At 43.8% G+C, this 15,580-nt stretch overlaps 1 protein-coding gene across 2 annotated transcripts in view; it reads right to left on the reverse strand.

Annotated features, from left to right (window-relative positions):
* The window catches only part of ADIPOR2 (adiponectin receptor 2), a 122,298-nt gene that overhangs the window by 12,380 nt on the left and 94,338 nt on the right, over positions 1–15,580 (reverse strand). For both annotated transcript variants that reach the window (XM_068277235.1, XM_068277234.1), the window contains exon 3: positions 4,597–4,716. In XM_068277235.1, the coding sequence (XP_068133336.1) occupies positions 4,597–4,716 (120 nt within the window). The remainder of the gene's footprint in view (positions 1–4,596; positions 4,717–15,580) is intronic.

Genomic DNA, 15,580 nt, shown 5'->3' on the forward strand with positions numbered 1-15,580 from the left:
CATGAAACACCACTAGAGGGCGCATGTGGCCCTCTAGTGCGATCGTCGCCGGCATCAATAGCAAACAGGGGAGCGCGTATATAACGCGTTCCCCTATTTGGCTTCTCCTGTCGCCATGGCGACGATCGGCATGACGTCATGGACGTCAGCAGACGTCCTGACGTCATGCGCACTCGACCCAGCCCATAGCGCTGCCCGGAACTCATTGGACCGGGCAGCGCAGGGCTCTGGCGGGGGGGGCCCTCTTTCGCCGCTGCGTGCGGGCGATCGCCACAGAGCGGCGGCGATCGAGCTGTACGCGCGGCTAGCAAAGTGCTGCCTGCGCGCACAGCACTTTGAATGGGGCGAATCGCCCCAGCAGGCCCTGAGAAATCCTCCGGCGCGGCATAGCCCGAGCTCAGCTCGGGCTTACCGCCAGGGAGGTTAAAGAGGAGCTGTTAGGTATAGGGTCTCAGAGAAAAAAAAACACATATCAGTAGCTAAATATTGGCTGTACTTACATTACATATGCATTTCACTGTCCACGTTTGGATTTCACAGAATTTTTATATAGTATTTGCAAAGATTGATGCTCCTGACAGCTCATGGCAGGTTCCATGTTTGTCTGTCTTGTATGAAGCCAATTGTGATGTCATATCCTCCCTCACCCTGCTTCCTGATGGTTTGACTCACAAAAAAGATCCAGATCAAAGATCCTAAATGGTTCATGATCCGGACATCACAGAAGTGCAGTGAATATTAATTAGCCATGTGGCTAGGAACAATACCGGACTGGTGCAGTATACTCTAACAGAACATGTGCCCTGTGAACAGCATTTGATTTTTCAGAGCTGTGAGCTTGGCTGCAAGATACAGGCTGCTGTAACATGAGCCTGTAACTTCTCACTGTGAAAACAGCCTTAGGGGCATAGGGAAATGAAGGGGAGGACCAGGGAGAAGAAGCAGCCCCAGAATGCTTTGCAGTATCATGCGGCCTGAAGACCTGCGGCCTCCTTAGGAGCTTGGGAATAAAGAGGCTTGCTATTAATCCAACAACAAAGTAAGAGAGATTTTTAACTTCAGTATTGCCTTTTTGGCTGCCTTCTAAACTGTTTAACACAGGAGAATAGAGGTTTAAATTTGCTTTTTTAGCCTGACCGTTACTCTTTAATGTCCCTGGAGGATGACAAGTTTTCTGTGAAAAGACTGCGGTCTTAATATTGCTCACCACTTGCTTACTTGGAATTGTCTGAATCCTATTTATTTTTTAACTATAATACAGGAGAGCTGGGAACTGTAGTATAACATCTACAGTTTCTCCATATCTGGATTGTCAAACCTGACTTACCCACCCTCTGCCTTTATCCCTCTTTTCATTCTACCCCCTCTGGATAGAGTTTGGCTAGTCACTAGTGCATATGGCCCACCATGTTGCTTCTATATGTTTTTTTTAAATTATTATTTGCTTAGAATTTGCCAGGGCCAATGATGGGTTCAATTTAGGGAGGTGCTAAATCAGGGCTGATCAAAGAAGAGCCCTGCTGTGGCTGATTGGCGTACAGTTTTTGCAGTATTATGAGCAATTACTTCTCATTGCTTTATATGTAAACAATACAAATATGTAAGGTCATTTCAAGTATTCGAAAAGACAAGAGTGCAGCCTTCATGAAAGATACAGCAGACTATTCTGACTGGCGTGGTGTGAGGACACGGTGTACTGGCAAACACTTGTTATTTGGATATACAGTATAGAACATGGCAAATAGGAGATCTAGTGGAGGAAAGCTTAATTCAAGCAGGCTTTGGCCTCTTCGCCAGGATAAGGACTGTGTACAATAAAGAAATCAGTGAGAGGAACCAATTACTAAATCATCTTTCACCCACCTGTCCCCAGACGACTGCTCTGCACTAGTGTGTTGGAGAAGGCGGGGAAGCAGAGGCCCTGGGTTTTGTAATAAAGGGTCAACGCCAGTGCAGCGCGACCTCCTGGAGATTGTCCTCAGGACACCCAGGACATGAGATCTGTTCTCTCTCATTACAGGAAATATGAACTTCAGCCTCTAATGATTGTTTGTATTGTGCTGAAATAGCATGTGACATCATTGCGGATACAAGGCTCTAAGGGCTTCTGGCAGTGATGCTTACATATTCCCCACTGGAGACATCCCAGCGGACAGCGATAACATTTATAGACTGTCTCAGACCAATAACACCAAGCCTATCTGACTCTCTGGCATCTTGTGTAATCCTCATGTTCAGTACAGAAGTATACCCCTATGGAATGCAACAAAAGTTTCAAAATCACATTTCTTAAAAAGTCCTAGCTGCAAACAAATATAACCCCCTCTCCCCAAAATCTACCCCCAATTGACAGTGCTTCTCTCAGGGCCCCTGCTGATTAAGGGCCCGTTTCCACTAGGAGCGCTGCGATGCGGCTACAAAGTCACATCGCACCGCGTGTATGCTGAAACGCATGCACTCCAATGGAAGGGTTTCCACTGCGTGCATGTTGTGCGGAGCGGTGCGATCCGAGAATCTGCAGCATGCTGCAGATTCTCGCACGGCCACGTCTGCCGGCAGCCGCGTCCCATCTCCTCCATTCACTTCAGCATCGGGAGATGCGGAAGTGATGCGATGCGGCTAGGTAGGTTCGTCCCACCCCTTTAGTATTAATTATTCTCCTGGCTGGCCCTGCCGCCTCAAATTTTTTTTTATGTGACACCGTTACTTTAACTGGTTAAAAAAATAACTTTTTATTTTTTTCAATATTTCACTCACTATTGAATGGGTGCACGTGCGAGGCATTTTGGCTTTTAGTGTTAAATCTTAACCAGGAGCACAAACACCATTTTCATTGGGATGCCTCCTCCATCCCTATATACTCTACAACCCCCATTTTACTGGGGAAGGGGGTTAAAACTAAGGTAATTTGAAAAACTGAACTCAGAACTTACTCTCTGCTCTAAAAGATAAGCAGAAGCATAATAACTTTTAAAGAAAAAAAATGGTTACTGCTGATACAAATTCTACTATAAATCTGCAGTGTTTCCACTTTCTTCTTTCATGGAAGCAGACATGTTCTCACCCTGTACTTTCAAATAAGCTTATCAACTGACACAGCTAAGGGATTAAATTACAATTTGTGATTACACACAGATGAGGAGGAATTAGACAGGCTAAATTCTCTAAATACATTCAGGGAGCATTTCTTTATGTTTTTCTTCTGTCCTGTGCAATAATTCAGGCCCACTTTAAAGGAGTTATCAGGCGGTTTTAAAGGGAAGATCTGCGCTGCCCCCCAAAAAAACCAAACTGCACTTACCTGGAGCTTCTTCCAGCTCCTGGCAGTCGATCGGTGCCCTCGCCGCAGCTCCTCTCACTCCCGGTGTCCAGCGATGAAGAAGCCGACCTCGCCGGGTCAGCTTCCTGTGCTTTCCACGGCGCGGGTCACATGACGTCATAGGGTCTCTACTGCGCAAGCGCAGAAGTTCTGCGCTTGCGCAGTAGAGACCCCATGACGTCACGTACCCCACGCGACCCGTGCCGTGGAGCGCACAGGAAGCCGACCCGGAAGCGCTGGACACCGGGAGTGAGAGGAGCTGCGGCGAGGGCACCGATCGACTGCCAGGAGCTGGAAGAAGCCCCAGGCAAGTGCAGTTTGTTTTTTTTTTTGGGGGGGGGGGGGGGGGGGGGGGCAGTGCAAATCTTCCCTTTAAGTAAAATAAGTGCTACTTACCCGGGGCTTCCTCCAGCCCTAAGCTCCCAGCATGTCCCTCGCCGCAGCTCTGCAGTCAGCCGTTCGCCGCAGCTCCCTCCCGGTCCCCAGCGATGACGTCCGGCCAACCTCCAGGTCGGCCTGTACTGCGCCTGTGCGAGCGGCGCTGTCAATGACCGCCACGTGTACGGGTGCAGACTGCGCCTGCGCAGTCCGCTCCGGTCCACTTGGCGGTGATTGACAGTGCTGCTCGCGCAGGCACAGTACAGCCCGACCTGAAGTTATCGCCGGGGACCGGGACGGAGCTGCGGCGAACGGCTAAAGGGAGAGCTGCGGCGAGGGACATGCTGGGAGCTTGGGGCTGGAGGAAGTCCAGGGTAAGTAACATTACTTTTACTTAAAACCGCCTGATAACTCCTTTAAGAACGTCCCTAATAAGTGAACCGGGCCACTCCTTTCTTCACGCCTGCACCCAATAAATAGCCTTTCCGTGACTATCACAATGTTCTTATACCGTGTCAAGTCATTTCAAGTCCGTTTAATAAGCACAAAATTTTAACAGTGAATTGAATGAAACTGGAATGGTGAACATTCACAATAAATATTGTTTGAAATAAGGTGAGGGATAACAACTCACCTCACCTCAATGCCGTGTTAGGCTAGGTCCACAAGATGCAATTTTCCGACAGATTTACTGTCCGATCAACTATTTCCAACATGTCCAATCTGATTTTGGATCGATTCTCCATTCACTTCTATGGAAAATTGATCTAAAAATCTTTTGGAAATCAGATTGGACATGTTGGAAAGTGAATCTGTCAGAAAATTGCATCGTGTGTACCTAGCATTATAGTGATGTGAACTGCTGTAATTGGGCTTCTATGTTGGCGTAGTGTACCTACCTTGCAGACAAACTCCTCCATCCGCTCCATGGCATGGTGGGCTTGCAGCAGTGGCGCCATTCCCATAAAGCCTTCATCCTCCTGCACCGGCTCCTCTACGCTGTCACACTCCTCTGAGCTCTGCAAGACAAAAACATGATTGGCTACATCACACACACTCACATGAGTTAGAACATAGAAAACACACTGATCAAGGACAGTTCATGCTTCACATAGCATACAGCAGGCATTTTCTGATAGGATTCTCAAAAGAAGAACTACCATGTACAGCAGCTCTTTAAAGCTGGAGGCCTACTGGATAAGACTTCCAGGAACTCTGCATACACTACCTAGTACAGACAGACTCAGCCTGTGGCCTGTGGAAGTCACAAGGCTGACAGTGATGGGTTACTGGATGACATCCAAAGCCAAAGAGCCATTTGCTTCTGCCATCTGCATTACTCGCTTAACCTGTGGGGAATTGTCCTAACGTTTCCAGGAATACAGCAAGAGCGGCAGAAATGAACGGGTCACACTGAGCCTCCGATAACAGATTAATTATAGCAGAGAGATGTAGACCATTCTGCAGAGAAACCTCTAATATACACAAGTCACTAAAGAGACCAGATCAAAAAGGACAGAGACACACTTCAGATTGTTACACACAAACCTACTGGGGCCATGTGCACAGTATTACTTTATAATAAGTCAGACTTTCAGATGTTCAAGTAAGACCAGCTAAAAAACAAAAACAGCTTTGTAGACTGACTTGTTGCCTGAAATAGTTCTTTGTGATCATTTTGGGTACCAATCTGGTCCCCAAACAGGGGCTTCTGGTCCAATACATAACGCAAGAGGTGGGCAGCCAGGCTGGAAATTAAGTCAATTTGCTGTGCACTTGCCTGCATTGTGAAAGGAGACCCCCACCAATAAGAGCAGCACATTGCTTGCCTGAGCCCAGCAGGTTTCTGTGCTCTCTGTCATCTGACAATCAATTTTGCGTGACAATGTAACATCTCTGTAAGGGGCCTTTGCTTTCATCAGATTTTTTTTTTTCATCAGATTTTTTTTTTTTTTTTTGTAACTTCATAAAGACATGGGAAAGGTCCTCTCCCGTTTCCTGCGATTATTGCAGGATTTGTTTTGACAAGATTTCTATCAAGTCCTGTCAAAAAGTTTTGCTGTTTACATCCTGTATGTACTCGTTTGTTTAATACTTTGCATCCCGAAAGGAATATGCCCTCAATCACAAGAATATTATAATAGAATATGGCAGACCACACACACACTATCTTTAGATTACTATGCTGGGGTGCCTATTAATGGGTGTGGCATGTGTGCTCAGCTCAAGAGTTTAGAGATCTAACCATTGTGCTGGGCATAGACGGTACTTTTTTTCTTATCAATTGAGCCGCTGATGGCTCGACTGATAATTTCCGACGTGTCTGATCACCGTGTGGATCGATTCCCGGCTCGATCCCCGCGGGCGGACAATGGGCAAAAACGAAGCGCTGATAAGTTAGTGACGTGTGACATGATGATAGACATGGGTATGTACAGTGCCAAGCACACTAATAACTATGCTGTGTTCCTTTTTTCTTTCTCTGCCTGAAAGAGTTAAATATCAGATATGTAAGTGGCTGACTCAGTCCTGACTCAGACAGGAAGTGACTACAATGTGACCCTCACTGATAAGAAATTCGAACTATAAAACATTTTCCTAGCAGAAAATGGCTTTTAAGAGCAGGAAAGAGATAAAAAAGGGTCAATAGTTCATAGATCTTAGCTCTGGCATACTACAATGAATTTGTCATTGAGCAAAAAACAAAAAAAACAAAACTTAAAAAAGTAGATTTAAACAAAACTGTGGAATATCTTAAAAAGTCATTTTTAGGTGAAGGAAGATATATGCAATCGTTTATTTTATTTGTTTATTTTTGCTTCGGGTGTCCTTTAAATCCAATGCCAGGTCTGTATGGCGTGATCCCTTACAGGATACACAGAAAGGTGTGAGAGGCTCAGAATCTATAGGCTTATAGTATGAAAGAGTAATTTCCATGCACAAAGAGCCTGGATCTATACATTTCTATAAACCACAAGACAAGATATTGATTGCAGAGCATCACAATGACGAGACAAGTAAGTGGGGGATATGGCAGCAGAAAGATGGATGTAGATGTGGCTATAGGTCTACAGAATACACACATCTGGTGTGTACTACACTCATGGCTTCTGCTTATATCAACACATGAAAACCACAAGGTCCAACTTCCATTTATAAAGGAAAAACACAACACTGCATTTTGCTTACTCATCAGCGTATTGACCAGCTGAGGATGAATCCAGACCCAACATGGGACTTTGCACCTCAAACAGATCTCGTAAACAGTTTAATTTTCAAAATACCGTTTAGAATGAAAAAGAAAAACTAAATATTCAATTTTTTTTTAGCAATACCTTACAGTCACTAATTAGTGGCTAGCACAGTACAATACCTTATGCTGTGCATACATGGCGCGTTTATGCGCCGGAATCGAGCCGCTGGCTCGATGTCGGCGCGTCTCCACTCGTCTGCGCGGATCGATTCCCACTCGTTATCAGCCGCTCGTTTCTTCCATTGTCTGCCCGCGGGGATGGAGCGTGGAGTCGATCCGCCGCAGTGATCAGACAGGTTGAATATTATCAATCGAGCCATCAGCGGCTCGATTGATAACAACTATCGCGCCGTGTATGCCCAGCATTACAGTCACTAATTAGTGGCTAGCACAGTACAATACCTTACAGTCACTAATTAGTGGCTAGCACAGTACAATACCTTATGCTGTGCATACATGGCGCGTTTATGCGCCGGAATCGAGCCGCTGGCTCGATGTCGGCGCGTCTCCACTCGTCTGCGCGGATCGATTCCCACTCGTTATCAGCCGCTCGTTTCTTCCATTGTCTGCCCGCGGGGATGGAGCGTGGAGTCGATCCGCCGCAGTGATCAGACAGGTTGAATATTATCAATCGAGCCATCAGCGGCTCGATTGATAACAACTATCGCGCCGTGTATGCCCAGCATTACAGTCACTAATTAGTGGCTAGCACAGTACAATACCTTACAGTCACTAATTAGTGGCTAGCACAGTACAATACCTTACAGTCACTAATTAGTGGCTAGCACAGTACAATACCTTACAGTCACTAATTAGTGGCTAGCACAGTACAATACCTTACAGTCACTAATTAGTGGCTAGCACAGTGCAATACCTTACAGCCACTAATTAGTGGCTAGCACAGTACAATACCTTACAGTCACTAATTAGTGGCTAGCACAGTGCAATACCTTACAGCCACTAATTAGTGGCTAGCACAGTGCAATAATTTACAGTCACTAATTAGTGGCTAGCACAGTACAATACCTTACAGTCACTAATTAGTGGCTAGCAAAAGACAATACCTTACAGTCACTAAATCAAAATGTGATTGTGGTTTATAGCTCCATCTGCTGGTATGACTGGAAAAGCTTTGCAAGTTCAAGAAAAGACTTGTTTTGCTGCAGTGTAATAAAGATAATGCAGCTCCACAGGGAATGATGCAGCCTGGTCAGAAGACTTTGGGCTGATTTATACTACAGTCTGTTTTTAACCTGCGTGGGAGCTGCCATCTTGCAGGTAATGCGAGCACTATGCAGAGACCAGAGAAATCAAAGCATTTTTCACCTGCAATGCACAGCCTATGTATGGCTGTTTCAGTATGTTGGCTGAAACCGTTGACTGTCAAAGAAGCAGTATCTTACCACTTGTTTGCACAAGGCAAGGCCCGGTTCATATTAAGGTTAAAAAAAAAAAATTGACCGCAAGTGGAACGGATACTATACAAATGGAACAGATCCAATGTTAACCTATGGAACTGTTCACATTCGTCCGTTCGTACGGATCCATTGCGTACGTTCCGCAACTTTGCTGCAGCACCTATTTTTCCTGGACCGCCGAGCCCAGCGGACAGTAAACTGAAGATGAAGCCCTGGATTGTGAGCAATGGGAGAACAGAACATTTCATCACACTAGAGAAGAAACCGACCGTTAGGGAGCAAAATCCACTGGGGGTGGGGGTCTGGGGGGAGGGATGTGAACCAGGCAGTACCTGAGCAGGCAGCTGAAGGAGGGAGAGAGGCTGCAGCAGCCGGGCAGACAAGGGAGGGTTAAAACGTACCCAGGCTTCTGTCTTCAATTGCATTTCTTCCAGGCTTCAGTCTTCTTCCGCCTCAATTGTGTCCCAACCTCATGTCCTGTGACTACGCTTCCTTCTTCAACCCGGAAGGAGGAAGCCGATAGTTGCATGATGCCTGGGTTAGTTTTAAGCCTCACAAACCCGCCCGGCTGCTGCAACAAGAGTGCCAACGGAGTGAAAACGTATCCGAACGAACGGAGATCAGATCCGTTTGCCAATGTGAACCAAGCCTTCCCGGATCTGTTTTAACCGGATCAGTTTGGCTTAATTGCCCAATGTGTCCTTAGTGCAAGACTGTAGATGTCAAAATTAAATTAGCTACTCACTTTTGCACAGGACTAAAAATCATTGTAAATCTGAACTGTATACTACAAGAGCTTTTCTAAGAGCTTTGCGAGTTTAAAAGCTCTTGCTAATGTTATTCTATGTGCGTCTTCACACTGGAGTGATGCGATTTTGTAAAAATCCCCAATTACATTGCATTAGCAAGAGCTTTTAAAATCTCTAGCATTTAAAAAGCTCTTGTAGTGTGAATCAGCCCTCACTCTGCAGAAATATGTAAAAACTGACTTTAAACAAACACTTTACATTCCCTTAGCATAAGGGAGTTGTGCTATGTAACCATTTCACATGCAAATGGCATTTAGCATGTAAAGATTTAAGTACTTCTGAGCTGGTAATGCCTTGGTGACTGTCAGCCAGCGAGTGCAGGTCTCCGGAACATTACCAGGTATCGGTTACAAGCTGCCACCTTGGCGGTGTTCCAGATTTGTAGGTATCATCTTCCAGTGATGTGGATCAGATGTGTGTGGCACGATGCCAGCTCCACATTGCTACCTGACACAAGATGGAGGTGACAGGTGACGTGTGGTGACTGTCACACTCAGCAAAGTGTTAAATGTTTCAGGCTGGTATCAGGTGGGCTGCCTCCATTTCATACAATCTTGGGTGTTCGAAACTCGAGCCACACTGACATATCATGTGACACAAAGGCTGCGAGCTGTACATTACCTCAATCTATTCTACCAGAACTCCTGCTAATTGGAAAAACAAGATGACAACATAAAATATTGCTGAAAGGTTCAGTGTGGCACTTCACACGGTTTAAAGGGGCACAATGGAGAAAACTTTAATATGTTCAAACATACACAAATAAGAAGTACGGTACGTTTTTTCCAGAGTAAAATTAGCCATAAATTACTTTTCTCCTATGTTGCTGTCACTTACAGTAGGTAGTAGAAATCTGACAGAAGCGACAGGTTTTGGACTAGTCCATCTCTTCATGGGGGATTCTCAGGGATTTATTTATTTTGAAAAGCACTTAGGCCCAGTGCACACTAAAAACCTCTAGCAGATCTGCAAAACGCTTGAGGTTTTTGAAGCAGATTTCAGAGCGATTCTACGCATGTTTAGAGACTTTTTCTAAACATGCCTAGCGTTTTTGTGTAGCAGATTACAAATATTGTTACAGTACAAGCTGTTACTGAACAGCTTCTGTAACAAAACTGCCTGGCAACCCGCTCTGATCTAGAGTTTTTCAGGGCAGTTTTCCACTTTCCTATACTTTAACATTGAGGCAGAAACACCTCAGAAATCTAAAAAATGCTGCAGCCCGAGTTTGCGTTTGTGGAAAAAACTACCCGCTCTGGTGTGCACTCTCTCATTCATTTTCATTAGCCAAGCGGTTTTCCCCCTGCAAGCGTTTTAAAAATGCTTCAGAACTGCTCTGGTGTGCACCAGCCCATTGTGAATGGCAGTTGCTCTGTCCAACTGCCAAAATGTTTCCAGCGAGCAGGGAAGCTGGCCAGCATCATAGTTTAAATTCTTTTTAGGGAATATCTTTATAAAGAATAAAAGCCTTGCCGAGAATCCCCTATAAAGAGATGGACTAGTCCAAAACCTGTCAGTTCTGTCAGATTTCTACTACCTACTTTAAGTGACAGCAATATAGGAGAAAAGCAATTTATGGCTAATTTTACTCTGGAAAAAACGTACCGTACTTATTAGTCCTATGGGAGCATTTAGCAGCTTTGAGTGTTTATGCCTTGAATGATTACCATTGCTTTTGTCAAGGGGCAAACAATCATTCATCTGGATGAATTTGCATGCAGTTGGGCTTTTTCAACATATGTGTAATCTGGGTGGCAGCCATTTGTTAGTGTGGACTGCAGCCACACTGTCTTTACCTGGTGTTTGATGGGACTCACGTAATTTTAGAATTTTGAAGGGTAAGATTTGTTGGGATTTATTATGCTTCAATAATTTATACATTTTGAATGTTTCAATAAAATGTACATGTTTATACCAACATGCAACCAAGCGCCAATTCTTTCTTTATGGTTTTTATATTTATGAAACATTTTCTCAAGAAAGCAGAATCTCACTTAAAAGCTCTACTAAACCAAACACTGAAGCAGTTGAATTCTGAAAGCACACTGGCTTCCCTTACATATAGCGCTGTCTGGGAATTCCCCTTCCAGTAAATGACAAGTCTATAGATGTGCTAGTACAGTGACTTGACAAACACGGACCTGCTCTTGAATACAAAACTGAATGTGGTGAAAAGGGTCAGTAACTGTGCAGCTAAAGACATAAGTGTACAAACTATATCCATGCTCCAACCTTGTCAATCCTTCGGTCATTGCCCTGAGCAAACACCCTCTAACACATTTCCTACTGTAATACTGGCAAATGTAGTTTGATCTCTACTGTTCTTCCAATCAGATGTCACATTGTCGCTCCTGATTTTAAGCTGAGCCTACAGAAGGCAGGAAGTTACCTGTAGTCCAGTGCAAGCACATATGCCTTGTAAAGTACAGGAGTTGGACAAAATAATGGAAACACCTAACATTTTGGTATGATAATCTGAACGGTTTAAGCAATCAAAACTTGACATTTTTTTTTGTTTATCATTTTTATTTGTTATGTTTCATTAAAAGAATTGTTTTTTTACAGATATTTCAACCAAAGTTGGTTATAATTCATAAAAATGGCAGATCTCTTAGACTTTCAAAGAGGCCAAATTGTTGGTGCTCTTAAGGCAGGTGCTACTGTAACAGAAACTGCCCGAATGCTTGGCATTTCAAGAGGTACTGTCTCAAAAGTAATGACTGCCTTTGAAATAGAAGGAAAAACATCATCAGCAAAGCACAGTTGTGGCCGAAAGACAAAGTTGTCAGAGAGACAGTCGGACTTGAATTGTTAGAAAAGCTCGCAAGACCACAACTCCTAAAAAAATCACAGCAGAGCTGAATGAACACCTACAGAACCCAGTTTACACAAAAACTGTTCGTCGGGAGCTGCACAAACTGGATTCCATGGAAGAACTGCAATTAGAAAACCTCTGCTCTCAAAGACAAATGTTTCAAAGCATTTAGAGTGGTGTAGAAACCACCAGAATTGGTCCCTCGCGCAGTGGAAAAATGTGATTTTCTCCAACGATTCATAGTTTACCTTCTTTCCGACCTCAAGCCGAGTGTACGTTTGGAGACAGCCGAAAGAAGAATTTCACCCAGACTGCCTTCTCCCAACCGTAAAACATGGCGAGGGTTCTGTGATGATCTGGGGTGCCATTTCTTGGAAATCCACCAGGCCAATGATTTGCCTTCATGGAAGACTCAACAGCCGAGACCATTTAGGAATTTTGGGCGACCAAATTCATCCTATGGTTCAAGAACTGTTTCTAGAGGGGAATGCCATCTTTCAAGATGATAATGCCCCAATCCATACAGCTAGAATTGTTAAATAATGGCGCGAGGAACATTCTAATGAAGTTGATCATCTCATCTGGCTACCACAATCCCCAGACCTTAACATTATTGAGCATTTATGGTCGTTAAGAGATTCAAGTAAGAAGTCCATTTCCGCCGCCATCGTTTTTAAAAGAACTGGACGGTGTTTTAACTGAAGAATGGGTTAAAATTCCTTTGGAAACAATTCACAATTTGTATGAATCAATCCCTCGGAGAATTTAGGCTGTAATTGCCACAAAAGGTGGACATACACCATATATTTTGTTGATTTTCAAGGTGTTTCCATTATTTTGTACAACCCCTGTATTTTGTCCTCTACTCTGCTTCTATACGTTCTACTCATTTATCACTTAATTGCTGTAAGAATTAAAAACTTTTAAATTCTGGGTTTGGACTAATTCCCACAGCACAAGCAGTCCATTATAATTACAATGAATTTTCACTATAAAATGTATGGAGCAATGCGACAGTTATGCTGCATGGTAGAGTATGCATAGTGTGAGAGGCCACATTTAAAGTTAGGGCTGGTGTACAGTCATGTGTTCATTATATGCTTAAAAATGAAAAGTAATAAATTGTGTGCGTGTTTTCTGCTATTCCTGATGAAGACTCCCCTCCCCTATTGCCCCGGCTAGTCTTCCTCCAGAGATCCAGTCTGCCAAAAGACAGCAATCTCAGCTTTATTAAATGACCTGCAGTCTTCAGCACTTCTCCTGTCTAATGCGTAATATACTGTAGACACACAGAGGAAGGCCAGCAGCATTTTCATGTCACAGAGCCTCCATGACCCCATTTCCCAAAATCTGCGCAGAAATTTGTCACTGTAGCTGTAAAGAGTTACTTTACTGTATATAGCATAGATTCCGATTTGCTAAACAATGATTTACAAGTGTAGAATTTAAAAGTTTTCATTGAAATCCATATTCCTGCAAAAGAAAAAACTGTAAGGGAAGGCAGTGACAAGTGTCTGCAGTACTCAACTGTGAAGAACTGGTGTGCAAACCTTCAGCAACAAAAAAGGCACAGCAATATCTGTAAGGCCTTCAACAGTGTTAAAGAGAACCAGAGACTACGCACCCTCATATGTATTTTACCATATATATCAAGGGGAACATGACAGTAAACACCTACCCTGCTTTTTGTTTCATTCTTCTCTGCTAAATCTGCCTGTTATCATCCCTGATAAGAATCCCCCAGTGAGCATTCAGTCTAGCTTTACCCTGAATGATTATAGCTGAGTCAGTCTTCTGTGATGTCTTTTCAAGCCCAAGTCTGCCACCTCCAGGTTGATATTACAGCATTGGTTTATAGCCTCTTTTGAAGGACTCAACATGGTTGATGAAACATGCTAACACTACTATGAGACCACGTAACTGTCCATGCATGAAAGTCAGCAGAAAAGGCCAAAGGCCCTTTTGTGGCATTTTGGTGTACAGCATTCTTCAAGACTGAATAGACATAGAACACCACCAACTTGTTGTGCAGATTGAAGGTAACATTGAAGAAAAAACAAGGGAAACTGCATAGGGCAAGGCTCCCACTTTCAAGGCTGGCAAAACCATGAATGCTTTGAAGAACATGTGCTTTGAATGCATTATCCCATTCACCCTACTCCCATTACAAATTCCCACTTCCAAGAATCTATCTAAATATTTTGATAGAAAGGAAACGTGTGAATTATTCAGGAGTGATAGAAGTAAATTGGTATTTCAAAGACCACCAGAACATTCATTTTCTTCAATATGTTCAAGCTTAAGAAACAAAGTGCTAAGCATATTTGGAGTTTACAATAGTAATAATCTTCTCGTGTTACAGGTCCTCTTTGTTAGCAGGTTTTTAGTGATTTTGTATGGGTGACTGTTATTCTAATAACATGCTAGTGTTTATGTCTCCCTCAGCCACTGAAAGTCACGCTATAGAAGCGCCAAGCCCAGCTTGTAAAACGCAGGTCTCCACAGGACTCTTACTCCAAGACAACAAAAACAGAACAGGCTGCACCGGCTCCCTCCAGAAGGGCGAGTCTGTGCAAAAAACAACTACACCCTGACAATGACTTCTAGAAACTACCAAACATTCCTCAGAACAAATGCAGTGCCACAACATTTTATCCGCATTATTTACATATCTTGTATTTTTCGTCTTTGGTTGTTTTGTCTAAAGGAAGCAGAACATGGGGGAAAGGATCATTCAATAAAAGGACAACTGTGGTTTAAGCACAATATGTTCTAAAACCACAATGTGGCCCTGACTAGAACCCACAGATGTTTCCCCATTATAAGATATTCACACATTGGGGAAGAACACTACAACTAAAATGCAGCTGAAGGTGACAAGTCTCCGCCAGCAAGCTGCTGCCCCATGGAAGGAGCGATTCCAGCATAGCCCATGGGTGCTGCTTATGGATCTGACCCTCAGACGCTGCACTGCCAACTACTGGTTCCTAGAAACTCAACAGGACAGCAGTTCCTAAAGGGACAGAGAAGGTACCTGAAGTGAGAGCCTCATAGTAGCTGCCATTTTTATTTCCTTTTACACAATGCTAGTTGCCTGGCATTGTACTGACCTCTTTGGCTGCAGTAGCGTCGGAATGAAAAGCTTGCAGCTAATCTAGTCAGACTTTAGTCAGAACACCTGATCTACAGGCTTGTCCAGGGTCTAGTGCTAAAAATATTTGAGGCAGATATTCAGCAGGACAGCCAGGCAATTTCCATTGTTTAAAAGGTAATATGGAAGACTCCATATCGCTCTCACTTTAGGTGTGCTTTAAAAATTACAGCTAGCCCACAACTTGTTGACAACTCAATGAATGGTCAGGCAGCCTCCTATATTCTCCTTCATACTCCTATGTACACCTCTAATGTACACAGCACACTGCACTTCATAAAGCACTCATCCAGACACAGATCTAATAGCTTACTAATCAGAGTTCAAAAAGGTTTCCCTATTGTGTGAAATGAGGCTTTTCATTCTCTGTGGGTGGGGCTGCTGCTCAGATTGCATCATCCAGCTGTTCAGACTACAAGTGGGTGGAGCATAGACTG

This window comes from Hyperolius riggenbachi, chromosome 3, assembly GCF_040937935.1.
Source record: "Hyperolius riggenbachi isolate aHypRig1 chromosome 3, aHypRig1.pri, whole genome shotgun sequence".
Classification (NCBI taxonomy): Eukaryota; Metazoa; Chordata; class Amphibia; order Anura; family Hyperoliidae; genus Hyperolius; species Hyperolius riggenbachi.